We start from the raw sequence: 27,096 nt of genomic DNA, 5'->3' as shown, positions 1-27,096 counted from the left end.
GTGGTCTCTCTCTCTCTCTCTCTCTCTCTCTCTCTCTCTCTCTGCAGCATTTCAGACAGTTTTCCGCACACAAGGAGCTCTTGCTATCCTGCAGCATTTTGATACCGTGTACAGTATTCTACAGTGAGTTTGCATGTTCAGAAGCACTATTGCTATTATTTGAAAGAGTTCAGCCTTTGGGGATTAAGAGTCCCTGGGGCCCTTTTCTTAATGGTCATGCAGCTCCTCAGTATACCAAGGAACAAAGTGGGCTGCACAGCATAGGAGAGGTCTGTCAGGAGTGATGTCAATGGCCCTACAAGTCTCACCATTCCATTCTAAGACTAGTGCCTTAGTAGGATCACCTGCTCTATCCACTGGGGAGGAAACCTAGAGCAGTTAGGAATAAGATACCTTCAGTCTTCAGGGGTGGTCTATCCTAACTAGTCCCCCACCCTTGCAGGGGAGAATTGTCACTGTAAATCCAAACCTCACCTGTAAGTGGACTGCCCATCGCAACAAGGTGATAACCACTCCACCTATTTTCAGACCGCCACCCTCCCAAAAGGGCACAGACTAAATGGAAGGTGTACTCTGCTCAGTGCTTTGGACAAATGACCATTTGAGAAAGACCATTGGAGGCTGTGAACTCCCAAGCTGGAGCCTAAGTGAAGGCATCCGAAACCCCTGTTCTGGGTTTCTCCAGCATCACACCTGAGACAAGCTCAGCCAGGGAAGCTGTAAAGCAGTAGTGTGGGTGGTACACCAATAGCATTCCTAACCTGTCTCTGACCCAACAGCAGATCCAGGCCTTGCATTGCATAATGTACTTTAAAAGTATGTCTCGGGAGCTGGGGTCACTGAATGCAGTTCTGAACTGAACCTGGCTCTTGCTTTCTCCTTCTTTGAACTTCACATCTCTGCCCGGCAGCCACTTCAGAACTGTTGATGCTGCTCTCAAAGAAGATGCGCTAGAACTGATGATGAAAGGTGAGTGAGGCCCCTTGAGGTCATAGAAAGTGTGACTTCTTTTTTGGCAGCTTTATGATGCTATCAAGGCAAATGTGACCTCATTGGCAGGCTGCCTCCTCAGCCCATTCCCCTTATAGAGGTCTGTAATCTTGGTGGTCAGTGCAAAGCTATGTGTGTCCGCTGTAAGGGCAGACCTACAGGACATCCCATTCCTTCTGGCTTCCTCTAGAGGAGGCATCCATCTCTTGCAAAGTGTTGCAAGGAGTGGTCAGGGGCATGGACACAAGACAAGCCTAGCGTGCCTGGGTTATGGGTTGCTGGGTGCTGCCAGAGTTATGGCTTTTGAGGCAACATGATCACAAGTCTTTGGTAATCTGAAAGCTGTAGTGGGTTTGTATTTCAGGCAAACGTGTGCCAAGAGCATGCCTGGTGATCCATCTTCCCACTTCTCTCTGCAGTTGTCGCCAGTCACTCCAGTGCCCTGACAGCCATCATGAGCAATGCTGACCTAGCACCTTCACTTCGTGCTCTTCACCATAATGCTCTCAAGATGAACTGCTACCTACTAGCACGGCTGGTGGAGGCTTTTGAAATAGAGTGTGGCAAAAGCAACCTGGTGGGGCTGGATTCCAAGAAGAAGGTAGAAGGCTGAATCTGAAAACTTTCTGGGCTTAAGATGGCCCTTTAGCGTCTCCACCTCCATCGTTCTGCCCGGACACTGAGGTCCAGCGCCAAGGGCCTTCTGGTGGTTCCCTCGCTGTGAGAAGCCAAGTTACAGGGAACCAGGCAGAGGGCCTTCTTGGTAGTGGCGCCCACCCTGTGGAACACCCTCCCACCAGATGTCAAAGAGAAAAATAACTACCAAACTTTTAGAAGACATCTGAAGGCAGCCCTCTTTAGGGAAGCTTTTAATGTTTAATAGGTTATTGTATTTTAGTGTTTTGTTGGAAGCCGCCCAGAGTGGCTGGGGAAACCCAGCCAGATGGGTGAGGTATATTATTATTATTATTATTATTATTTATTAATTAAGATAGTTGCCCCAAAGTCAAATTAAAATCATTCTTTCAAGTTGTATGATAAAAATAATTGCTACATAAAATGTAAGCTGAGAACTTAAATAGAGACATGGCCTTCCACTGCAAGCTCCACCCACTACCACGTTCATGTGTTGTATGGAACATCTGAAGGGGGAAAGACACACACATTCAGCTGCCCAATGTGCATTGATCTTGGGGCATGTGGAACCTAATTCGCGAAGGGTTGCTGTGTGTGCTCATTTTTCTCTTCCACTCACACCTGAAGTTGATGCCTTGCATTTACATTAACAGGGTAAGAAGAGCCAGGCTAAAGGCTTTCTCTGGGAGGAAGAAAGGCAACACGTCGTGCAGCTGCTCACGCAGTTACTTCAGCTGGACCTTCATCGCCTGTGGAACAGTTTTGTAGTGGAGGAAGAGTTTATCAGGTGTGAATGTTGGAGGGGTTGAACAGGAAGCTGTTTCTGGGCAAGGTCTCTGAAAGCATGCTTTCTTACATTGCGGAAGAGTGACAGGGATCAGTCCGTTCGCGAGGAGGAGGGATTGATTAGGGCAACAAGGTAAACTTGAACTAAGGAAAAATAATTCAGGGGTTTATTTATCACCAGTAATATGTGTGCCTTCGAGGCTTGCAGTGTTGTGAGTACCCCTCCTATTTCTCTGTTCTCCCCAATATAATCCATATCTGTTCTGATTCCTGTTTTGATTTTCCCTCCAGTTTAGTGACTGGCTGCTGCTACCGCATCCTGGAGAACCCTACCATTGGCCACCAGAGACATCGGCCTACACGAAATGCAGTGATTCATCTGCTAGGTGTCGTTCTACTTCGTTATGGCCATATGCTCAGTAAGTCTGCTGTTGCTGGTGCACCATAAACCCCTAACCTAAACTTCTCTACCTATCTTCTTATTGAAAATGAGTCTTCTCTTACCGCAGCTATCTTTGGTAGGTGCCACTCTGAAGGTCGTGCAGATGCTTCAGCACTTTGAACACGTAGCTCCTGTGTTTGTGGAGGCTGTGGGTGTGTGGATCAAGGAATATGGAATGAAGAGCATTGTGGGGGAGCTGCTAAGGTGAGAGAGGCTCTTGTCCTTCTTCCCACCCTGTTCTCGGCAGATTCAGCCACTGACTCTTGGTTCATTGTTCAGGGAAATTGGACAGAAGTGCCCTCAGGAGCTGTCGCGAGACGCCTCAGGGGTGAAGGGCTATGCTGCCTTCCTTGTAGAACTGGCTGGACAAGCACCAGCCATAGTGCTGGCCAACATAAGTGTCCTCCTGCATCACCTGGATGGAGAGGTACTCAATATGCGACCATGTGAAATGTTAAGACTGCACAACTCTCCTTTTGTTTGGCCTGAGATCTTGAACATATATGGGAGGACGGAGTTGTACTGGCTTATTTAAAGCAAAGAAAGTCACCACCCCCACCTGCCCAGCCAGCATCTTGCATCTGTCAAGGCTCTGTTATTTTGTCTGCATCTCTTTGTTTTAGTTGCACCTCAGTAGGTTCAGAACCAGTAGCTGGCATCTTTTCCTCTGCCCCCCCCCCCGCCTCCCTTCGTATGCCTGCCTTATAACTATACAGTGGACACTCGGGTTGCGAACGAGATTCGTGCGGGATGCACATCCTCAACCCGCAGCGTCACGTCTGCACGCACTCAGGTTGCGATTTGGCGCTTATGTGCAAAGTGCAATTTAGTGCTTCTGCCCATTCCAGTACTTCTGGGTTTTGGCAGTCCATAACCTGAAAAAACGCAACCTCAAGCATCTGTAACCCGAGGTATGACTGTACTCAGGTTTCAGGCAAAACATACTGAGCACCCAGACCAATCTTGTGGTTCAGAACCTGCTTTCGAATGGATCATCGGCTTTCCTGAGGCTGCAGACAAATCACAGAGAGCTGCCCAGAAGAGTTTGGTTCAAATACAAGAATCAGCTCTGTGGTTCTTAGTTCATGAAATCCTCTCTTCTGTGGCATCAGTCCTGCTCATGGTTACTTGGTAATGAGTGGTAGTGGACTCTGAGACTTTTTTCAGAGAAAACCTTGTTTGGATCAATGTGCAAGTCGGCCACAACCCTGTGCTGCAGCTAGAACACTAGGGGCACACATGTGCCAGCCCAGAAATGTCTTTCCAGCTATACAAAATGGGATGTGTGTACGGCATCTTAATCCTGTGTCTCTCTAGCTCTGACTCATCAATCATGTCCAAGTATTGCATCAGGATATTCTGGTTTTGGATTGCCTTTCCCTGCAGCTTCTAGCAGTCCATGACAAATAGGCTCAGGCTGGCACAGAGCTGCTGCTGTTGTGGGCATCTGGCCTGCAAGTGCTGCAGAGATGATGCAATTCAACCTGCTTTGTATTGGAAGTTTCCTTGGGACGTTTGCCTCCTCGGCCCCTTGTTTGTGAGATTTTGAAAGCGCCAGGAGAAATGCCCTTCTAAACCATATTGTTGTCCTGCAGAGCTATGGGATGCGCAATGCCATTTTGACTGCTATGGCAGAGGTGCTGCTGCAGGTGCTGAATGGAGAGCAGCTGGAAGAAGCTTCCAAAAACACAAGGGATCAATTTCTGGACACCCTGCAGGCGCACACATGTGATGTCAATAGCTTTGTGCGCAGTCGTGTGCTGCAACTCTTCACCCGAATTGTGCAACAAAAAGTGAGTTGTGAGGGAGGGGGCACTCTTGAGTTGAGCATCCTTTATCAATTCCATACCTCAAAGGTATGTTTGCATTGGGAAGTGCCATCTCTCTTGACTTGGAGGCTTTCGGTAATTGTAGATTGCGGGGGTTTTCTTCTGGTTTTCCTGTCCTGCCAAGTTTAATTGGCTTGTTTAGGGTTAATTTTTCCTCCCCTCTGCACACCTGGGAGTGGGATTGTGTCTGCTGAGCATCTACTCCCCTCCAGCCTTTGGTTCACCGTATTTTGTCCATCCTCTGCAGTTGAAGAAAGCAGGAAATGGGCAGCCGTGTATGCTAGCTGGACCTCCAGGTCCCCTCCTTATGGAAGAGGCTATGAGAATATCCACACCGTTTGTAAACACGGGCATCCCCCCACTTACACACAATGGGCTTGCGCATGACCACACATGTGCGGTACCAGGAAAAAGATAAATAATTCAATTCAAACCTGGACATGGCGGGAGAGAGCTGGGGAGTTTTTGTGGCTCATGAGGAGACCCTCCTTGGAGCCCAGTGTGGGTGAAGCCCCGAGGATACTGGAGGCAGAGTAGTGCTTTGTTTAGTCTGCTCAGCCTCCCCGACTAACAGCTGATGCTTGTGATAGCGCAGCAGCCACTTATCCTACAGCCTCTTGCTGGCCCAAGAGCTTCAGTTCTAGTTGTGGATATTTATTGATACAGGTTTTTGGTTTGGATTGGAGAGACAGTGGCAGAGAGGGCATTTAAAAGGTGCTTAGAGGGTCTCCCCACTTTTTCACCCAGAACGTAACCCCCACATACTGAACACTGAAACAATACAAGATTGGTGGGGGTGGAAAGGTGAGAGACAGGGCAGTGGGCTTTTCCAGGTCGCCCTACCCAGCCTGGTTTGTAGAGATTTGTCTCTATCTGGACTTTGTCAGATAATGCTACATGTGATGGCTGGAGAGAGCTGTAGGCCTTCAAGGGAACAGTGCAAATAGGAACCAGTCTATATTTCAAGGGCAATTATAGACATACACATGTTTAGGACCAAAAGCAAAATACAGGTTTCTAGTACCACTTAATCAAGGTAACATGGCATTGGTGCCACTTACTGCTTCTACAGTTGTACATGTTTATAGCCTCTCATCTCTCTCTTTCCTCCCTGCTTGTAGGCTTTGCCCTTAACTCAGTACCAGTCTGTAGCATGCTTAGCTGTGGGTCGGCTACAGGATAAATCTGTAAATGTGGTTAAGAATGCAATTCAGCTGCTGGCTGCCTTCCTTTCCAACAATCCTTTCTCCTGTAAGGTAAGCTCTTTATCTCACATCTTGCTTGGTACGCTAACACCCTTTCCTGCCACTGTAGACACCCCCTTACCCAAACTTTGTTCCTACTCATACACAATTGGATGGAAAAGAAGAGGTAACTCGGTAGATAAATCTCAAACTGCATGAAATGTAACATGTGCAAGATAGATCAGAGCATCAAGCGTTTGTCATTATGCCCCTCCTGATAACACACACACACACACACACACATAAACATTTTCTGATGGCTTATTCCCCGCCCCCAATTTCATAAAATACAGGGGGCCACACAGAAGGGGCAGTAACTCTTCATCAGTTAGTTTGGAAGGACTCTTCCTCTGAGTAGCTTATGGGAGCTGACTATCTTTTTAAAACTCTTATAAGTTACTTATATCGGCATTTGCTCAGGTAACTCAAACACAATCTAACTTTTGGATCACATTCCCTTAGATCTCACAAAATTTGGATATGAAATTTGGTGATAGGGGAAGAAGGAGGTTTGGCGGGAGGAGCATGAAATTAGCTGCGTTAACAAGAATTCTTGTGTTCACAGTTGAGCTGCACAGACTTAACTGAGCTGCTTGAGAAAGAGAAGCAGAAACTTCAGGAAATGAAGAGCAAAGGCAGAACCAAAACTGGTAATGTACTTCCCCCTGTGCCGCAGCTCAACATTTGAGGTGCCCCTGGCTGGGGAGGTGTGGGAAAAGGCAGAAATGGAAAAGGAAAAGGCATGGAGAATAGAAAGGCAAAGTTTGAGACCAGTGGTGAGAGTGGAACACAGGAGAAATCTCCTGGAGACTCGAACATAATTCAAAATTGTACCTTCAGCTCCAACAAAGCCTGTATGAGGGGATGTCTTAGAGAACACACCTTAAGACATTTGCAATTGGTACGTAGTTGTGTGTTGTCTCCCTTATTAAGGAGACTTAAACCCAATTCAAAAGTCCATGGCTGCTTTGGATTCAGGAATGTTTCCCATTTCAAGCAGTTTTCCATGGCAGGGTGAAAACCAGTTAATCAGGTGGGAAAGATCTACCCCAAATCCTAACCCGGCATTCTTAACCACTACACCACTGGCTCTGTACAGAAGTAACATCTCCATTCATTGGTCCATCCACTTTTGCCTCTAGCCCCGTACATCACTGTCATGTAGCTCTTGAAAGGTTGCCTAGAAGGGAATGCAGCCCTTGGGCTGAAAAGGGTTCCCCCACCCCTTGCTCTATAGAGCACTAACTTCCCATTAACTGCTGTTCATCTCGATGGTGATGAAGGCTTAATCTGACTCTTCCACCTCGCAGCTGTGGTGATCCCTCCAGAGGAGGAGTGGGAAGCCATGCAGCCAGAGCTTCAAGCGACCTTGAAGAGTTGCCTTTGCTCACGAAAGCAGGAAGAAGAACAGGTGGGTGAGCTTGAGACGGAGGATCCAGCACGATTATTTGAGAGCATCGCCCAGCTGTTAAGGAAATCCAATTACAAGTGAGTAAACCCAGAAAGGATTTGTGTGCTTCTCATCGCAGTAGGATGGGGTTTTGTCTTGGGAGCTACGTGTCCCAATATTCCCCCGCAAGTAATTCTAAGGGGATGCTGCATTGCTCAGATGAGCTGGATGAACATGCGAAGGGCAGCTGGATCACATATTTTGCCACACGTGCTTTCAATGCAGGGGTGCCATTCACCTGACACAACAAGGTATGCGCCAGTTCCAGGCAGTGGAGCCCTTCAGCGGACCAAGAACAAAGGGTGATGAGGAAGACTTTATCCTGAACGTCTTGAGAACACTTTACATAGGTAACGATACGTTTGTCATTGAAATTCTACTCAATATTGATCCAGAGTAGAACCTCAACATATAGTTAGCAGAGTAACAATTTAAACACGTTGCAGGATTCCCCAAAAATTAGACCAGAGGCAATAAATATTTCATCCAGCAGAGCTTTACTGCTACTAAAGGCAAATAAGCATAATGGTCACAAATCCAGGATTGGCATTGTCCATAAGAAATCCAGTTGCAGCAGACTTAAATTTACAGTAACTTATAATAAGACTAAACCTTAACACTGTATACAGAACAGCACACCAGAAGGAAAAAAGATAGAACGAGAAAGTGAAGCCCAGGCTCCTTACTTTTATAGTCAGCATGACCTTGACAGAAAGAGATAAGAGAACCAGTTTAGCCAGCTGTACTCAGGTTCTCTGAAGGAATAACCCAAACATCATGAACCTTTTGCTTGTTTCTTTCACACAGAGAAGCTTCTTGAATTAACCCTCTTGAATTAAGCAGAATAGGAAAGGTCACATCAGATCAATACTTTCTGCAAAACTTTCTACACTGTTGGTGCTCCACCTCATTTTGCTGCTTGGTTGGCTCCAGTATCCCCTCTTTACGAGGACCAAACGAAAACAAACGTGGATGCCCCTATTGCATCTAATTGTGTATCTTTTCTCACATGAAGTGAGTAGTGGAAGGTACCAAAATTTAAAAAGATGTGTGGGTGTGGAAGCTAAACTCGTTCTTCTTCACCATACCTCTCAGCAGTCAGGCACCCAAACATGACCCCATCAGGCACCCTTGACCCCATCACACTCCCACTCTTGAAGCAGGATGGAAGAAAAGCACCCAAAGCAATAGAGCACAGTGGGAGGGGAGAATGTGATGGATTCAGTTCTGCCACCCATGTTTAATGAAATTTAGTCTACCCATCCACTCCCATTTTATACATTGTAGTGGCTGCATCTATTGTTAGATTGACACTAGTTCCCTGCCACACTAGACATTTGTCTGGAAACATGGAGAACACTTATCTTTCTTTATCTTTCTTTTTAATAGTTTTTATTGATTTTAACATATAAATTATAAAATGTACCACAAAACTTACCGCTTATACAATCTTTTTAGACTTCCATCAGCACCTCTGATGATCCACCGTTTTAACCACTTCTTATGCATTCCTTAACTTTATATTGCCTTTACATCTCTTAACAAATCATCCTTCCCCTTCTCCATTTTTGCAATACTTCCAATAATACTCACAAAACTTCTTGCAAACCTACAAACGTCGTCTGATCTTCACAAATACTTTTCAAATAGTCCGTAAATTTACTCCCGTCTTCCCTGAATTTCTGGTCCCGCCGGTTTCGAATCCTTCCTGTTAGTTTATCTAGTTCTGCATAGTCCATTAACGGAGAACACTTACTGTAATGGGAATTGGGGTTGCTCATGCGTAAGTTGCCGCTACACTAGGCAAGGTTGCCTGGTTGAACCTTTCCCTGGCTGCACAGCCCTTACTCCGCGGCTGTGTCAGTCACTGGCAGAATCCGTCAGTGGGCGTTTCCTGAACTTCTTCCAGCATAACAGTTCTTTGACGCCAAGTCTCCGCCTAGCCTCCCTGCGCGGAAGTCTTCTGCGCAGGGTGGGCGTGGCCAGCGGAGGACCTGTGCTCTCCCCGCTGGTCTCTGTGGAAGAGTCCTGGAGCCATCTCTCCGAAGCCCTCCCCTGCTCCCCTTTCTTCCTGGTGTCACGCTGATTTCCTTCCTCAGTAGCTGAGTTCCCTCTATCCCTGCTGGGCCCTTCTCCGGCATCGCTGGGGAGCCTTACCTCCACTCCTGGCTCCGATGGCAGTTCCCTGACACTTACCTTTCATCAGACTCTGCACGCGTTGAAAAATTCACCATTGCTATATAGGTCTCTATGCAATTGTATTTAGACCTCCCCTAGGAGCTGCATGGATCTTCTTTCTGTGTTTCAGGGTCCCAGGCTGAAGGTGGAGCCCAAGAAGCTACAGATGGGGAGGAAGAACAAGCCCAGGAAATGGAGCGGCCTCCAGAAGAGTTAGTAAAGCAGGAGATGCTGGTGCAGTACTTACAGGATGCCTACAACTTCTCTGCAAAAATCACTGAAGCCTTGAGCTTGGTCTCCAGACTAATGTATGAAAGCTCTGTCTCTGGTAGGTGTAATCTTACTCCCGGTTTATCTTTTCCTGATAATACTAGTTTTATATAATGCTGTTGTTTTTTAGTTTGTGGAGCCCAAGGATGTGGACAGAATTTTTGGTGAAGTAATGTCTATCTCAGGATAATTCGTTTGCCCTTCTTTGCTTATAAAAGCCCTACCAGAAGAGGGGACTGGTTGAGTGGGTAAGGGGAATGGTCATTGTCTCTGAGACAGAGCTGTTTCCATCAGGCTCAAAAGAGGCACGGTTAAGATCTTTGTTTAAAAAGTAAAACCCTCCATGAATCGCATCTTCTTGAAGAATTGCCAGACGGTCTCCAGTATTCCATTTGGGGTGGGGGGGAGAGGTTTAAGGATCTCATCTCTGCCATTTCAGTCCAGTTTCAGCCTTGGTTCTGGGACAGAGACAACTGTAGTCACCTTAGGTGATCTACAGCAGGAACTAGGCTAGGGAAGAGCACCCCAGTTGGTTCTGAGCTGCTTTCAATACCATGGTACCCTGGGTCATTGGTCTGGGTGGAACTGTTTTGTGGTGGTTCCAGTCTTTCCTGGAAGGGGTTTCAGAAGATGGTTGTGGATCCTATACAACACCTTGGGCTCTATCCTATGGGGTCCTACAGGATTCTATTCTGTCCCCTATCTTGTTGAACATCTACGTTGACGTGTTCCTCATGGGGCTGCCTTTGAAGACTGCTTAGCTGCCTATAAAGCCCCAAACAACTTTGGTCCTATACTGGAGGAGGGGTGGAGCACTCTATCCCTCCTCTGTGTCTAGCATTGAAACCAGGTCTACTGCCTTAGGACGAAAGCACCATCCTCTCCTTAGGATAGAGATGCAGCAGGCAGGATGGAGCTCTCGGTCCTTCTGCCACCCTTCAGGAGGCCAATAACATGTTTTGGCTAGTAACTTTTGCTGTGGCTCATTTACAAGGCTGCCTAACACAAATGTAACATGAACATTGCAGTGTTTAAGGCATCTGGTTGTGTGTTTTTTAAAGATGCAGTAGAAAACCAAGTGCCCTCACCATCCTTTTCTCTTCTTTCCCCCCCCCCCCAGTTATGCAGGAAGCTATTGAATTCTTTGTGATAGTCTCTCAGTTTGGTGTCCCTCAGGCTGTTCTTGGAGTACGTCGAATGCTTCCGCTTGTATGGTCCAAAGAGCCAGGAATCAGAGATGCTGTGTTGGATGCCTACAGGACGCTCTACCTGAATCCTAGTGGAGACTCTGAAAGGTTTGGCTGGCGCCATTCCACCTGCCATGACAGAGTAGATTGTGCTTTATCTTAACTGGGAGTTCCGGGGAGGGGTGGAGAAGATGCAGTTACAATCAAGTAAAGTGGTACCTCAGGTTACATACGCTTCAGGTTACAGACTCCGCTAACCCAGAAATATTACCTCGGGTTAAGAACTTTGCTTCAGGATGAGAACGGAAATTGTGCAGCGGCGGCGCAACAGCAGCAGGAGGCCCCATTAGCTAAAGTGGTGCTTCAGGTTAAGAACAGTTTCAGGTTAAGAACGGACCTACCGGAACGTATTAAGTATGTAACCAGAGGTACCACTGTATACTGTTTCTATGTGGCCAGTCCTGAGGTCTGTTTTAAAGTTTCAGATTGAAATCCAGTGTCCTTTGGGTTTTACATAACAAGGAATGCATCTCTCAAACTGCCTTTTCCCTCTAAATGAATACACTGGTTATGGACTATGTCAAGTTACTTCTTTTGGTCTAGTCCCCATTCACCTTTTTAATCTAGGTTTGCAATAATGGCAGCTGTTAAGTAGAGTCTCTAGATCCTTTATATTTTTCTTTTAATTCTCTTCCTGCTTCTCTTCAATACACAGGGCTCGAGCCCAGCACTTGGTGAAGTCTCTCTCCGTTCTCCTGGTGGATGCGTCACTAGGGACTACTCAGTGTCTTGGAGAAATTGTGAGTGTGCAACAGACCACCTCTCACAAACCCAGTCACACTTGACTCAGAGTATAAGCCTGTTTTGAAAGTTTTTTTTCTTGTGTTCTTTGAACTCTTGAGGAACTTACTAATACAGTGGTACCTCAGGTTACATACGCTTCAGGTTGCAGACTCCACTAACCCAGAAATAGTACCTTGGGTTAAGAACTTGGCTTCAGGATGAGAACAGAAATTGTGCTCTGGCGGCGCTGCAGCTTCTTTAGTTTAGGAAAGGACACAACTACCAGGGGCGGAGGGGGAGGTTTCTTGAGGATGGAATATTATTGGGCATATGAAGATAGAACTTTTTCCTCCGCAGTACTGGCTGTTGGGGTCATTCAAGTTTGAAGCGCAGTAGATTTAGAAGAAAAGAGTACTTCCCTGGACACATAATTTGTAGAATTTGCTACGCTGGTGGCCACCTACTTAGATCCCATTTCAAAGGGAGGGATAAGACAAATTTGTGGGTCAAATTGTACCTCTGTTCAGAGGCTGTGGTCCTCTGAATCCTAGCTATTGGGGGGCAAGTGCTAAAAGGAGGGTTGTTGCTTCCGTGCCCTGCTTATAAGCATCATGCTGGATATTGTTGGGAAGAGAATGATGGACTATTGGTCTTTTGTTACTGGGGTCTTGTGTAGTGTAATGTGTTTTTAGTCCTTGTTTAATTATTGTGTTAGGGTGGAAAAGTGAAATTGGTCAACCAGATGATAGTCTCTTAACCCGCACTCCCGATAGTAGCTATGTAAAGTTGGAATAGGCATTTAACACGTGTGTGTGTGTGTGTGTGTGTGTGTGTGTGTCTTTTAGTATAACTCACCCAAATTTCTGCAGCATAAAAGCACTCCTCTGCTCCAAGTTGCAACTTCTTTATTCCAGCCACTTAATCTGCACAGAATCGACCTCACTTACTTGGGGGCGGGGAATAACTTACATGCTTTTTATTTAAAATTTTAAAAATTAACGATTGCTTTTTCTTCCCTGATAATCTTTGTGGTTCCCTAGATCTCTGAGTTTGTGCAAAAAGATGAAATAAAACCTGCTGTGGTCCAGCTGCTCTGGGAACAGTTTACAGAGAAATTGCAGTGTTCAGCATTGGAGCGCCATGCTGCCATCATGCTTCTTGGGATGATGGCACGGTGAGTCTTTAATTTAGCCTCCTGTGTCCTGTCTCTTTCAAAGCAGCGGATTCTCCCCCTCCCAGCTCTTGCTCTTTTCTACCCTCACTCTCTTGGGTTAGATAGGTGAGGGGAAGCCCAGGTAATCTTGAAATTTGGTTGGTTTGGCTGTATTGCCCTTTTTGCCATAGGTCCTCACCAGAGTTCAAAGGTGTTGCATTTTGTGTGGGCCAATGAGTTTCAGAAGTCAGATTTCATCCACCGGTGTTCTTACTGTTGTGGTACTCCAGTGAAATCATTTCTCTCCTCTCCCACTAGCTGAGGCTTAATGCATAATTAAGCATGGGGAATGATCTCTTAGGTTGTTTTGCTTCTGTGGTATATTTGGATTTTAGTGGCTTGAGTCCTTCAGAGTCACTCTCATGTGGTTCTAACAAAATGTGTTTTTGCCTTCACCAGAGGGAAGCCTGAGATTGTGGGGAGCAACCTGGATGTTCTGGTAACAGTGGGGCTGGATGAGAGAGTGCATGGAGATTATCGCCTTGCCCGAGAAGTGTGCAATGCCATCTCCAAAATTGCCAGTAGCCAGAAGGTCAGAATCTGCCTGTGATGGGTGTAAAGTTATTTTCTTGTATTATCTGCCACAACAGGTGGCAGCCAACTTTGATAAGTCTGGGTCTTGGAGTTTTATCAGTAATGAATATTGCATGTATTCTTTGCCCCAGGCTGTAATAATATTCAGTGTAACTACACAGTATAACTATACCGCATGTATAGTTCCTTCACTGTGCATCTTTTACAACAGCCCTACTGTGCCTGGTGTTCTAAGTGTTCTAAGTTTTAAATGGCATTTGGAAGCCACTTTCAGCTATTGGGGAATTTATGCTCTTTTAGTCACTTCACAGTATTGCACTATGCTGTAGATCACTGGTCTGAAACTGGTGAGTTGGGGCCTGCTAGCACAGGCATCCCCAAACTCAGCCCTCGGGATGTTTTGGGACTACAGTTCCCATCATCCCTGCCCATTGGTCCTGTTAGCTAGGGATTATGGGAGTTGTAGTCCCAAAACATCTGGAGGGCAAAGTTTGGGGATGCCTGTGCTATTGGGTTGTGGCTTGATCGAAAATGGATCGCAACAGGATAACTACCACTATGCAAATACATATGGTAAAATATTAAGAAATGGGTATGTTTGGGCTAAAAGTGGGCCCTGCATCTGACAAGGTTGAATATACCTGCTCTAGATCAGGTGTGAGGAACCTTTGACCTTCCAGATGTTGCTGGACTACAGCTCGCGTTATCCCTGGTCATTGGCTATGCTTGCTGTAGCTGATGGGACTTGTAGTTCATCAGCATCTGGAGGGCGAAAGTTTCCCCATTCCAGTTCCAGATCATTGTCCAAAAGCCAGGGCTCTCCCGTGCCCTTTAAGTGCCACAGCCCAATCTGACCAAGCATGTGTCATTAAACCGTAGTTGTGAATAGAGGACAGAGTTCTGATGCGAAAATCTCAAGCTGCTGTGCTTGGCCAGACTCATGGAGCAGTTGCGAGGGTAGCTTTAAATTACTGTATTTTTCGCCCTATACGACGCACTGTCCCATAAGGCGCACCTAGTTTTTTGGGGGGGAAATAAAGGGGGAAATTATTATTTTTTTCCCAGGCGCGGGGCGGGGGAGGCCCGAGCTTCCCCCAACCGCAGCCCCCAAACAGGCGGCTCTCTGCAAGCCGTGGGAGCCCAGCGCTGGGTCCCGCTGCTTGCGGAGAGGTCCGTGAAGCGGAGAGGTCCGCAGGCTTCGGCATGCAGGCAACTCTCCGCAAGCAGCGGGAGTGCTTGCGGAGAGTTCCGCGAAGCCTGGAGAGCGAGAGGGGTCGGTGCGCACGACCCCTCTCGCTCTCCAGGCTTCAGCGAAAGCCTGCATTCGCCCCATAGGACGCACACACATTTCCCCTTCATTTTTGGAGGGGAAAAAGTGCGTCCTATAGGGCGAAAAATACGGTAGAACTTTTTATTTTTTTCTACATTTAATCAGTTTATTGCTAAAAGGCAAACAGGGCAAGGTTTTGCTGGACAAAACTTGATGTGCTCTCTTTCTACTTTCAGCCTGGCCTTGAGAAAAAGAGTCATCCCTTCCGGCTTCCTCAGTCACATCAGCTCTTTGAACGCCTGCGCGAAGTGATAACTGTGGGTGAGTTACTGAAACTGCATTACGATGGGTGAGTCTGTATGCAAGCTTGTTGCCTTACCTAATATAAGTAGTTCTTCTGCTCTTCTTCAGGCTTTGCTAGATCAAGTGCATACTGGATCCCTTTCACAGAGACAGCAATTGCCCTCATCTATCAGCTGGCAGAAGGGCCTGAGGAAATATGTGCTCAGATCTTGCAGTGCTGTAGCCAGCAGGCCCTGGAGAAGTTGGAGTCTGAAGGGGCTGAGGCAGGTGAGTTGGAGATGGGAAATGCCCCCGTTCCTTCTGGTTTACTCTTATGTGGCTGTGAGGAGAAAGGGTGAAATGGAAAAGAGATGACCAAGAACCTAATAGATGAGCAGGTTAGATACAGGGCAACAAGAACTCTTTGGGTAGTAAATGTGCAGCGCTGAAAAATAAGGGCAGACTGCAAATGCGTCATGGAACAGTTTTTATTTGCTTCCAGAGCCTGGACCACCTTCTCCCAACAAGGTTGCTGACGAGCTTAGCACTATTGACACCATGGTGTTGACACATCTGATCTCTCTGGCTGGGGACGTGGCGTTGCAGCAGCTTGTGCATCTGGAGTTGTCAGTGAGCGCAGAGCTACGCAGGCGCCGAGTCCTTGGGGAAGAACGGGAAGCGAAAGAAAAGGCTGCAAGCAAAACGAAGGGGCAGAATGACAAGGTGAGGGGGCTGGATTCCTATCACTGCTGCTTCATTGGCCTCCTGGCACTTTTGACACCGTAGCAGGAACTGATCTCTGTTTCTCATCTGGCCATAAAATTCTGCAGGTCCCTCTGCTGTTCAGGAGCTCTCTCTCTCTATTTAAAAACAGCCAAACCTTTCTGAGCAAATCCTTCTGTGTAAGACCCTTGCTAGGTGTGCTTGCTTGTCACGACTTCATCTGGAAGAGTGAGGAGAAGCAGAGTGTCACTAGGGCCTTAGATATTTATACAGGTTGATCATACCTGGTTTGACACTGTTTTTACAAAGGCAATGCTTTGTTATCTCATTAGGAGTAGCGGGATCCTTTTCCTGTACATCTCATGCTGCAAACATGCTGCTTGCTAGAATTGCTTGGTATTCAAAATCTTTCAGTTTGTTTGTAAACCATTGACCTCTGCTCTGCTCTCTGCTATAAAAACAAATGAATCTGATCTGCAGAGTAGATCCCCAATACTTGAGTTAGAGACAGAGCCCCAATTTTCTGGAAGTGCATTCCTCAATTGGAATTACAGGTGCAGGGAATACTGCCTGACAAGAGTTATCGGTGTCCTGTCCTTCTTTGCACTTAACTCTCTCCTGCTTTTAAGCTGGGCAGTCTGTGCTGGAGGGGAAGAGTTTAGAAAGTGCTAACTTCTGGCGGCTTCTTTCTCTCTGCTCAGAGTACTGGGAATGATACCACCATGGAGGAGGACCTTGGCTTGGTTGGGGCTTCCGCTGACGACACGGAAGCAGAGCTCATCCGCACCATTACTGAAGCAGAGCTGCTGGATGGTGAGTGTTGCTGCTTGAGTAGGAATGCAGGCTGTAGGCTACTTTGCTTAGTTTGTGAGGAGCCCAGTTGTAGGCTTCTGTTTTGGACTGGTCTGCTGCAACCTCTCTACCGCCTCTTTCTGTATAGGAAAACAGCTGCTTTCAACCTTTATTCCCCTGGTACTCAAGATTTGCAACAACCCAGGACTCTACAGTGATCCAGCACTCTCAGCTGCTGCCACATTGGCCCTTGGGAAATTTTGCATGGTCAGGTATTTATCTTTTTGTGTTCTTCCCCTTCCTGCTCCTCTGGAACCCCTCTTGCATAGTTCTGTATTCCATTCCTAATTCCACAACTTGGAGCCACCACTCTGACATACTTGACACTGATTCCCTTTCCATTCGCATTCAGTTCAGAGTTTTGTGACTCTCAGTTGCGGCTCTTCTTCACCATGATGGAAAAATCCGCCCTCCCTAGCGTGCGCGCCAACCTCATGATTGCAGCCGGAGACCTGGCCATTCGCTTCCCCAACTTGGTGGAGCCTTGGACACCCCACCTCTATGCTAGGTAAATCTTTGGTAAGGAAGATTGGGAGGGGTGTAGGGCTTGAATCTGGGCGATGGAGGGCTGTAATAACATGCAACAGTGCTTGGAGCAGGAGCAGGACTTCTCCAGACGGGGGAAGCCTGCAGGAGTCCAATGGAAGCATCAGGTTATAATGGCCTGGCTGCTTACTACTGTTGTTTGGGGGGGGGCGTGCTTTGCTCCTTAGGCTGCGGGACCCATGTCGGAGCGTGAGGCAGACAGCTGCTTTGGTTATGACTCACCTGATCCTCAAGGACATGGTGAAGGTGAAGGGGCAGGTGAGCGAAATGGCAGCTCTTCTCATCGACCCAGAGGAGGACATAGTGGGACTCGCTCGGAACTTCTTCACAGAACTATCTGGCAAGGTGAGGTGAAAGGGCGTGGTGCAAAACTTCTGGAGTACAAAGCATTAATCTTGCTCACTTTACTATGCTTTTGAAATGTTATATGAAGCAGGTCAGCAAAATATAAGGTCAAGGGACCCCTGACCATTCGGTCCAGTCGTGGCTGACTCTGGGGTTGTGGCGCTCATCTCGCTTTATTGGCCGAGGGAGCCGGCGTACAGCTTCCGGGTCATGTGGCCAGCATGACTAAGCCGCTTCTGGCAAACCAGAGCAGCGCACGGAAACGCTGTTTACCTTCCCGCCGGAGCGGTACCTATTTATCTGCTTGCATTTTGACGTGCTTTTGAACTGCTAGGTTGGCAGGAGCAGGGACCGAGCAACGGGAGCTCACCCCGTCATGGGGATTCGAACCGCCGACCTTTTCTGATCGGCAAGTCCTATCCCATCAGCAAAGTATAGTTGCCATATAAAAGCTTCAGTTCCTTTTTTTAAAAAAAAGCAGCACAGGACAATTCAAAATGGAAATGGGCTTAAGCACTTTGGTTTGGGATGTGCCTGTTCAGGACAGGGGAAGATGCAAACTGAATTTCACCTCAAAGTTAACCTGTAAATCTGAAACTCCCCTTTATGTTGAAACCTCCTAGGGATTTGTGATGGTGACACTCTCATTCACTGTTGGCCAATGCCTATATTTCCCAAGGTTTCACTTCCTCTACTAGGACTTACATAAGCTTGAGGTTCAATTCCTATTTCATCACAGGAATGCAAAATAACGAGGACAGCAGCACACCCGGCAGAGGAAGCAGGAAGGACAGTGCAGATGGGTCAAAATCAAGCTATGATGCTGTTCTTTGTTGGTAGGCACTAGGCAATCTGGCAGCACCATTCTGTAACCAGTTGAAGTCTCCAAATATTTTATGTGTGCATCCTATATAGAGAGCAGTTTACAGTAGTCAAGTCTAGAGGTTCCTAAGGCTTGAATGTCCATCGCCAAGTCTGACTTCTTTGGAACAGACACAGTTGATATATTAGCCAGAGCTAGTCGAAAGCACTTGGTTCGAATCCACGTGATGGAGTGAGCTCCCGTTGCTCTGTCCCAGCTCCTGCCAATCTAGCAGCTCAAAAGCACGCCAGTGCAAGTAGATAAATGGGTATTGCTGCAACAGAAAGGTAAATGGCGTTTCTGTGCGCTCTGGCTTCCGTCACAATGTCCTGTTGTGCCAGAAGCAGTTTAGTCATGCTGGCCACATGACCCAGAAAGCTGTCTGTAGACAAACACTGGTTCCCTTGGCCTGAAAGAAGGATGAACGCCGCAACCCCATAGTCGCCTTTGACTGGACTTAACTGTCTAGGGGTCCTTAACTCCTAGTGATCTCTCGTGTCTGACAAAGGAGCACACCCCAAGCTGCACAACTAATATTTTTCAGGGGGAATGCAACCCCAGCCAAAGCAGGGCTGTACACCTAATTATCAGTCAGGCAACACCACCCAACAATATCCCAATCTCAACTGGATTAAGTTTTAAACAGTTCTCGGATTCTACTGCCTTCCTCAGATCTGTTGAGAGTGAGAGCGGGGTGTTGCCCAAATCTCTGGACAACTGTAGCTTCATATAGATGTTGAAAAACATGAGTGATGAGATGGGACCTCATCTGGTCAGAAAGTAAAGCATTAATCCCTCAAAACCTTCTCAGACCTGGAACACATCTTTTACCACAGTGCTTTCCCAAACCATCTGAAAGCCAACCCAGATGGATAGCATGATTGATTACAGAGAAGCCCCAGCGAATGAAGCATAATAACATATCCCTGTCCATCTCCTGCCACAACTAATCCACTAGCAAAGGGATGCAGAACTCTTTCAGCCAGGGGCTGCATTCCCTTCTGAGGGTTACGTGTCAGTGGTAGGCAGGGCAGAGGCAAACATGGATGAGCAGCAAATGTAAACATTACCTTTGTGCCGAAGATGAGTTTCTGCACACATTTACGCACTCTTCTGTCCTCCATCCAGACACACGAGGCATTATCAGAGTTCAAGGACACATTCCAGCCAGGCAAAGACACTCAACGAGGGTGTGAAACAGGGCCACTTAGAGCGGCCTGGGGGGCCACAAATGGCCCTTGGGCCTGAGCTTCCCCAGCCCTGCATTAGGACAGCCAATGCAGTTTCAGTTGCAAAACCCAATCAAAAGGCCAGTTGGGAGGGATCCAGGCAACCAAGGTCAGCCAAACTTTGTGAGTCCCTGTTCAGTGGTCACCAGAACTAAATGTTCTTAATCGTGAACTGTTAGAACATTTTCCAGTGTGTTGCTTTGATTGTTCCAAAACAGATCAAATTGCTACTTTCTCCACCAAGAGGCAAAACAAAACTATTTTGCTTGATATTCTGATGTTAGACAGTATCCTCCTCCTTTTCTCACATTCTCTGAAAGTATCCTTCTGTACTTCATGCTAAAAGTGGCACCTGCTTATCCCAAGGAGAGAAAGAGCCCTTATGCTCTTTCTAGGGTTGTTTGCAGGCGGCTGTGGTTGCACTCAGTCAGAAATGCTTCTCTCTGTATCCCTAGCTAAAAAACAAAAAGGCAGTCTCTGGGTCAGACTCCCGTCTTGGTTTTAGTGTGTATCTTAACCAAGAACCCCCCAAAATCCAGGGGCCCATCTTCAGGGCACAAATAGTGGACTGGGGCAACAGTTCAACAACATCTGCTCCTTTCCATGCAGGATAACGCTGTGTACAACTTGCTCCCGGACATCATCAGTCGTCTCTCAGATCCAGACTCCGGCATAGAGGAGGAGCCTTTCCGCATCGTTATGAGGTAGCCTTGTCTTGGCTTTGTGTTTCCCACCCACCCCTCCTTTGAGGCACAGAACTTCCCGTGTGCCCAGACTGACAGAAGGGTGCAGCTGTGGTACCAGGCCAAATTTGCAAGTGGCTGTCCTAAAATGCTTGCTAAATATAAAACGGAAAACAGAACAGTGTGTCAGGCTGGGGACGGACTGGGTAAATTGAATCTCCTGGTTCAGAGATGCCAGTTTTTGGGAGGCAAATCGGTGAAGTCATGTTGCTTCCTTCACACCTTGCTTGTGGGTTTCCCAGAGATATTTGGCTGGCCGCTGTTTGGATCCTTGGTCTTATCCAGGTAAGCTGTTTTAAGGGGTCACAATGGGAGCCAAGCTTTCCCTAAACGCCTGTCCTGTTTTAAGGCTCCTGCAGGATGCAGCAGCCTTTTGGGATCCCAAGTCTATTCAAGTTTGCAGAAAGGGCTTGTGAGACTCTTACACCTTTCTTTAGAGGAGGTCTGAGTCTCTTCTCATCATACGGTTCCCTGTAAGGCTCAGTGATACACTTTTACTTTCAATATTATATGTTAACATTCCCGATTCCCTCCACTGTTTTCGAGAGGGAAGCTGCCATTCTTGGTAACAATGCCCTTGTATAGTCGGCTAGCATTGTAAATTCCGGCGTCGGATGTTTGGATAGGCTTCACTCCTTTTGGTTCCTTCCGACTCTTTGTAGCTCCTGCTGATATAGGGAAGCTGCAATAGGAGAGTCTGTGTGAAACTGTGGAACCCTGGGGGCCAGCAACAACTGCCTCCTTCATTCCTCTTTTTACTCTCCTCCCCAGGCAGCTCTTCTCTTATATCACAAAGGAGAAGCAGACAGAGAGCTTGGTGGAAAAGCTTTGTCAGCGGTTCCGGACTTCTCGGTGAGTGAGGAATTGCTAGGGAAATGTGCTATCTGGGAACAACCTATCTCAGTCTGCTACATCCTGAAATTAGAAGCCGTAGGCTCTGGAATGAGGAACTTGGTGGGTGAGAATTGGATGGAAAGGGTGTGCTTGCTTCCCTAAAGTATGGTAACGAGTCATGGAGAGCAAAAGCTCACTGTTACTACTGTCTTAGGAAGTTACAAATAGACAATGAATAGCACTTGGCCTGTGAGACAGTTCAGTGGGCAAGACTGTCTGGGCTCTTCCGTTGACCAGTGGACCAATAGCTATAGAAGCCTGTAGTGCTCCTGGGTGTGGAGGGATTGATCCTGCCAGACTGTATTCTCTCCCTGGCAGGGAGAAAGTCCGTCAGAACTGCACCCTGTCTCTGAAGTCGCTGCATAGTGTCCTTGCAGGAATTATTAGGGGCAGGCCAAAAAAAGAAAGAAACAGAACTAGTTGACATTTCCTTATTTGCCATAGTTGCAACGTTGCTAGGGTGGAGTATATACCGTATTTTTTGCACCATAACACTCACTTTTTTCCTCCTAGAAAGTAAGGGGAAATGTCTGTGCGTGTTATGGAGGGAATGCCTACGGGTGGCATGCTTACGGATTTTCCTCCTCTAAAAACTACGTGCGTGTTATGGTTGGGTGCGTGTTATAGAGCGAAAAATACGGTATATTTTGTTTCGAAGCTAGTGAAGGCACGCTTTCCTAAGGCGTTTTTTTCTGAAATTAAAAAGGGTGTTTTCCTAGTTTTAAGGGGAGAGGCAATGACTAGGGCATAGAAATCCTTTACAGTGCTATAAAAGAGGTGTGCCTAAATGGCAGTGTCTGCAGCCTTTTTTTTTCTAGGTTGTGTGCTGATTATTTAGAAAGAAGCTCTTTGTCCAGTTTGAATACTTGCCAGAAACTGAGGCGGCAGCTACAGCCAGCCAAGATTTTCTGCAGTGCTTCAACAAAGCGAATTAGCAACCCAAGCATAACATTAGTAAAATCTTGTGTTCAGTGTGCTTTGCTACACTACTGGATAATGCTTCCTTTAGTTGTTTCTGTGTTCAAAATCTCATATTCCGCCTTCCACGGAAGGCCCCAAATCCTTGTACTACCAATTTCCAACTACTCTTGCACTGGCTGTTATGGAAAATAGTATGAAATGTTCGTGCAAGTCGGTACTTTGTCCTGTGTGTCTGATTAGCTCTCTGCTTCCTGATTACTGCATACAACAGGCAGTTCTGGGTGAAGTGGTAAACCTTTGTCTGGGCTGGGCTGCAGGGGCTTACAGGATGTAAAGCACTCCTCGGGACATTCCACAGCAAAGTTGTTTTTCTGTAGCTCCTGCTTTGTTCACTGTCACTTGAAAGCTTATTTGCCAAAGCAGCCCTAGTAGCAGGTAAAGAAGCAATGTCAGTGGTGATGGTGCTTGCAATCGGAAACGGTCCAGACCAGGCACAAATTTCCCAGCTCTTATCAGAGCTAGGCATTAGTATCTCCTTAGTGTCTTAAACCTTGAACCGGGGTTTGACAGCTTTGCTCATCATGGCAAGGGAAAGGCAAGGCTCAGGTGAGCGAGATGAGCTTTGGCACTACAAAGGAGAAGGAATGAAACCCAGCCCTCATTTTCAATCTGGGATCTGTTTGGGCTCTGTGCTTTGCAGCAGAAGTGCAGAGCCATTGCAGGCTTCTAGCTCAGGGCAAGCCAGGGCACTTCCACCTAGAGCAGAATCCCCTGGCCACTGTGGCAAATACAAGACAGCCTCCCTTGTTGCAACTGGTTTGCAATCCCTGAAGCTGAAGGCAGGTTGCTTTTTTGCCTCTCTCCTGCAGAACGGAGCGTCAGCACCACGATCTGGCGTACTGCCTCACCTTGCTTCCTCTCACAGAACGAGGTCTTCGCAAGATGCAAGACAACTTTGATTGCTTTGCTGACAAGCTTCAGGATGCAGCTGTCTACAACTGCTTCCTGACTGTCTTGGGCCGGCTTCGCAGGATGTCAACGAAGCCTGAGATGAAGGTGAGGGCCGTTGTTGTGTTTTGGTCCCCCCCCCCCCCCCGGTAGGGCAGGGAAGAGGTTGCCATTTTTCTCCCGAAACAAAGAAAAGTGAAGGCTTCTTCAACTGCTGGCATCCAGACACGCAATATTTTCCTTGCTTTGTGATATGTGTTGATTTCTGCTTTTGCATGGGGTGTCATTTATCAGGCTCTTGCTGAAGAATTCGAGCAGAAGCTCCGCACGTGCCACAACAGGGGCCTGGACTCTCTCGCTGAAGATCCTCCTGGGGAGTCAATAGACCACAAAGTCAGAAATACTCCTGCGCCCCGGACGACAAAGAAAGCAGCAGCAAGTATGTCCACAGTTTAAGAGTTTGCACTAACACCTTTCGGCAGCATGAACGCTCAGGGTTACCTACTAAAGCAAAGTGCCAAATCTTCACCAGCTTGATAGGGTTTTTTTTTAACAATTCTTTGAATATTTTCTAAACGCTTGAGGGGTTAGGAAGAATTGAACTCAAGGCCACTATGGCGCAACAGGTGCAAAGAGGGTATAGCAAGAGACACTGGGAATTATACACAATGAATAGGACTTCCATCCGTCACCCATTGTATTATTTGTCTTTTCCACAGAAAAATCATGCTCAAAGCGGCTTACAGCAAAGAGAAATGCATTTCAAAATCAAATACTGCAAAACAGTTTAATAATAACGTAATAAAATAGCAATAGCAAATTTAACAATATGAAACAGCAATTCAAATCTAACAAAATTACATTAGGTAAAGGGACCCCTGATCATTAGGTCCAGTCGTGGCCAACTCTGGGGTTGCGGCACTCATCTCGCTTTATTGGCCAAGGAAGCCGGCGTACAGCTTCCGGGTCATGTGGCCAGCAGGACTAAGCCACTTCTGGAGAACCAGAGCAGTGCACGGAAACGCCGTTTACCTTCCCGCCGAAGCGGTACCTATCTATCTACTTGCACTTTGACCTGCTTTCGAGCAACTAGGTTGGCAGGAGCTGGGACCGAGCAACGGGAGCTCACCACGTTGTAGGGATTCGAACCGCCAACCTTCTGATCAGCAAGTCCTAGGCTCTGTGGTTTAACCCACAGCACCACCCGCATCCCTTAAAATTACATTAACAGCATCCAAAAGCAAAAATAGCAAGGAAGCTTGACAGTTTCACCTTAGTTGTAGACACACCTCTGCCATGATGTTCACAGTCTCTTGTAGCAGCAGCTTATACGGCTTGTAAAAGCAAGTCCTGGGGTAGCTTATCACGGTTGATTAAAGAATGGCCGTCCTTATTCCATGATTTTTGTAGACCTGTTGTACAAAAACATTCATGTTTTCTTTGAAACGGGGAAAGCTTGACCTGCAGCCTTTTTTTCTTTTAACAAAAGCACACAAAAAACTCAGGATACTGGGGGGGAAACTTTCAGCGATTTGGCAGTATAACTTAACTTGCAGATTTCTATTGGCCTCCAGAGCTTGTACCTTCCATCTCAGCTGTGGGGCTGCACACTTGGAGATGGTATGTAAAGCACCTTGCACTGGAATTGTCCCTTGTAGAAGTAGGCTTGGGAAAACTTTAGGAATAAAAATTGTAAAAATGGGAGGGGACCCTGAGGGTCATCTAGTCCAACCCCTGCAGTGCAGGAATCTCAACTGAAACATCCATGACAGGCTAGGAAAAGGTATGTGTGGTTTTGGGGTTTTTTTTAACATGCCCAATAATAGAACCTTTAAAAAGTGTCCCACTTTTGCTTTATGAAGAATGTAGTATCTACATAATCATTTGCACGTTCAGTCTGTGGTCTTGTAGCTTCTTCAAACTCCCACTTCTTACGCAGGCTCCCGGCGACGACCCTTGCGTGCAGCCAACAGAGAGGCAGACTCGTCCTTCACCACTCCAGAGCCCCGTGTTTCCAAACCCCGCAGAAAGACTTCAAGGCTCAAAATTGCTGTTGTCTTCTCTAGCGATGAGGAGAACGCCCCAGAGGAAGGTGAGATTATGTTCTGTATGTGCCTGAACATTGAGATGGAGGGGTCTCATTTTGGAATGGTCTTCCCCCGCCCCCCCCCCCCTTGGAGACAAGAACACATAAGGCCACCTCTTGGGTGTTTCCTTCATTTCCTGTTTGATCCGTTAGCCACCCTGGACATGTTTTTATATTGAAAAGTGGGTTAGAATTTCATTAAACGGGAGATGGTTGCTTGAAGCTTGCTGCAGCTGTCACCCAGTGCACAGGCCATTTCCCTCCAAAGCCAGCTGTTGCTTTCTCCTGTTTCAGAACTCTCTGCCGAACTGACGGATGCGGAGACACCAAGCAAAACGACTCCCATTTTACGTGCTTCATCCCGCCGCGCTCAGCGATGAAGACACCCTGCATAGACTCTCTCCTGGTTAATTTGGGAGTAGAGCTCTCTGGGTTTTGGAAGTATTGCTTCTCCAGGTTTTTGTATATGCTAAAGCAACGCAGAATGCAAGCTTGGACTTTGAGTTCTTGCATCACAACATGGAGATTGCGCAGCCTCTCTGCCCCATGGGTTTTCAAAGGAGGTGAAGGTGCCAGTACACACAGGCAAAAAAGATATTTAAAAAGGCAGCGTAGGCCTTGAGAAAATATGTGCCATTCGCTCGTAAGAACTATCCTTGCATTTTAGATGGGTCCCGGATTTTCAGAATTGGCCTTTGAAAAGCCACTCATGTGTATCACTTTTTAAAATGTAAAAAAATGTAATCACAATAAATGCAATTAATACAAACATGCTCCTGTCCAAAGTTATGTGATCACAGTGCCTATTCCAGCATTGAATAAAGTCTGTTCACTTGTCAGCTGAACCATCCATTGCATACCTATTTGTGTGTGTTATATCAATCATCTCTGCCAAATTTAAACATTGAGTATCTTGGGGGCTCTACATTGTCTAGACCAGGGGTAGTCAACCTGGTCCCTACTGCCCACTAGTGGGTGTTTCAGGATTCTAGGTGGGCGGTAGGGGGTTCTATGGCACAAGCTGAATCCTCCTTCCATCGAGCACTGGTGGGCGGTAAGGAAATTTTACCATCAAGAAAGATGCATTAGTGGGCGGTAGGTATAAAAAGGTTGACTACCCTTGGTCAACCATGCAATTAACAAATCTAGACCTACATGCAGCTAACAAGGATCTAAAGCAAATATGGACCCTGTAAAAGTATTGGATGCAGATCATATGAGTTGACAGTTCCACCACATATGAAAAAAATACCTGCTTACAGTAATAATAATAGTTTATTATTTATACCCCACCCATCTGGCTGGGTTTCCCCAGCCACTCTGAGCGGCTTCCAACAGAATATTAAAATACAATAACCTATTAAACATTAAAAGCTTCCCTAAACAGGGCTGCCTTCAGATGTCTTCTAAAAGTCTGGTAGTTGTTTTTCTCTTTGACATCTGGTATAGAGCCTTATCTCTCCAGTATTTGAAACCTGGTGACAGAAAACGCTTTATTAAATCAACACTGGTGTTAAATACCGTTACAGCCTCAATTCATTCTGGCTCTTGCTTACAGGCATAGAAAATTACTTAGCAGAGCAACCATGTATCTAAAGCAGTGTTTTTCAACCTTTTTTGGGCAAAGGCACACTTGTTTCATGAAAAAAATCGCGAGGCACACCACCATTAGAAAATGTTAAAAAAATTAACTCTGTGCCTATATTGACTATATATAAAGTAATTCTCTTGAATAGGAATCAAATAAACACAAAGAAAGTATTTTATAATTACTTTATTATGAAATAGTAAGTAAACAGAAATATGAAAAATTATAAAATACTTTATTTTTAAATCTTTCGAATTTTTCGCAC

General features: G+C 46.6%; 1 protein-coding gene and 1 non-coding gene across 3 annotated transcripts in view; both read left to right on the top strand.

Annotated features, from left to right (window-relative positions):
• The window catches only part of NCAPD2 (non-SMC condensin I complex subunit D2), a 28,169-nt gene extending 2,081 nt beyond the window's left edge, over nt 1-26,088 (top strand). The window contains exons 2-31 of one of the 2 annotated variants that reach the window (XM_053370310.1): nt 48-123; nt 911-969; nt 1,410-1,591; nt 2,280-2,413; nt 2,704-2,831; nt 2,935-3,058; nt 3,134-3,281; nt 4,450-4,647; nt 5,805-5,939; nt 6,493-6,577; nt 7,238-7,415; nt 7,603-7,727; nt 9,686-9,883; nt 10,946-11,120; nt 11,728-11,812; nt 12,836-12,969; nt 13,408-13,540; nt 15,049-15,133; nt 15,224-15,382; nt 15,597-15,817; nt 16,519-16,630; nt 16,758-16,881; nt 17,022-17,177; nt 17,383-17,560; nt 20,261-20,355; nt 21,166-21,246; nt 23,079-23,265; nt 23,452-23,596; nt 25,097-25,249; nt 25,538-26,088. In XM_053370310.1, coding sequence (XP_053226285.1) covers nt 48-123; nt 911-969; nt 1,410-1,591; nt 2,280-2,413; nt 2,704-2,831; nt 2,935-3,058; nt 3,134-3,281; nt 4,450-4,647; nt 5,805-5,939; nt 6,493-6,577; nt 7,238-7,415; nt 7,603-7,727; nt 9,686-9,883; nt 10,946-11,120; nt 11,728-11,812; nt 12,836-12,969; nt 13,408-13,540; nt 15,049-15,133; nt 15,224-15,382; nt 15,597-15,817; nt 16,519-16,630; nt 16,758-16,881; nt 17,022-17,177; nt 17,383-17,560; nt 20,261-20,355; nt 21,166-21,246; nt 23,079-23,265; nt 23,452-23,596; nt 25,097-25,249; nt 25,538-25,623 — 4,079 coding nt within the window. In that variant the 3' untranslated portion in view covers nt 25,624-26,088. Of the gene's footprint in view, nt 1-47; nt 124-910; nt 970-1,409; nt 1,592-2,279; nt 2,414-2,703; nt 2,832-2,921; nt 3,059-3,133; nt 3,282-4,449; nt 4,648-5,804; nt 5,940-6,492; nt 6,578-7,237; nt 7,416-7,602; nt 7,728-9,685; nt 9,884-10,945; nt 11,121-11,727; nt 11,813-12,835; nt 12,970-13,407; nt 13,541-15,048; nt 15,134-15,223; nt 15,383-15,596; nt 15,818-16,518; nt 16,631-16,757; nt 16,882-17,021; nt 17,178-17,382; nt 17,561-20,260; nt 20,356-21,165; nt 21,247-23,078; nt 23,266-23,451; nt 23,597-25,096; nt 25,250-25,537 lie in introns of those variants that run through there. The other variant, XM_053370311.1, reaches the window with a different exon arrangement.
• On the top strand, nt 1,019-1,334 carry LOC128405490 (small nucleolar RNA U85). Its single transcript, XR_008328321.1, has one exon. It is a non-coding gene; the product is annotated as a small nucleolar RNA U85 (small nucleolar RNA).
• Nucleotides 26,089-27,096: the final 1,008 nt, after the last annotated feature.

The sequence above is a fragment of the Podarcis raffonei genome, chromosome 17, assembly GCF_027172205.1.
Source record: "Podarcis raffonei isolate rPodRaf1 chromosome 17, rPodRaf1.pri, whole genome shotgun sequence".
Classification (NCBI taxonomy): domain Eukaryota; kingdom Metazoa; phylum Chordata; class Lepidosauria; order Squamata; family Lacertidae; genus Podarcis; species Podarcis raffonei.
The sequence above is the reverse complement of the archived record's forward strand: the minus strand, read 5'-3'. Positions and strand labels throughout refer to the sequence as shown.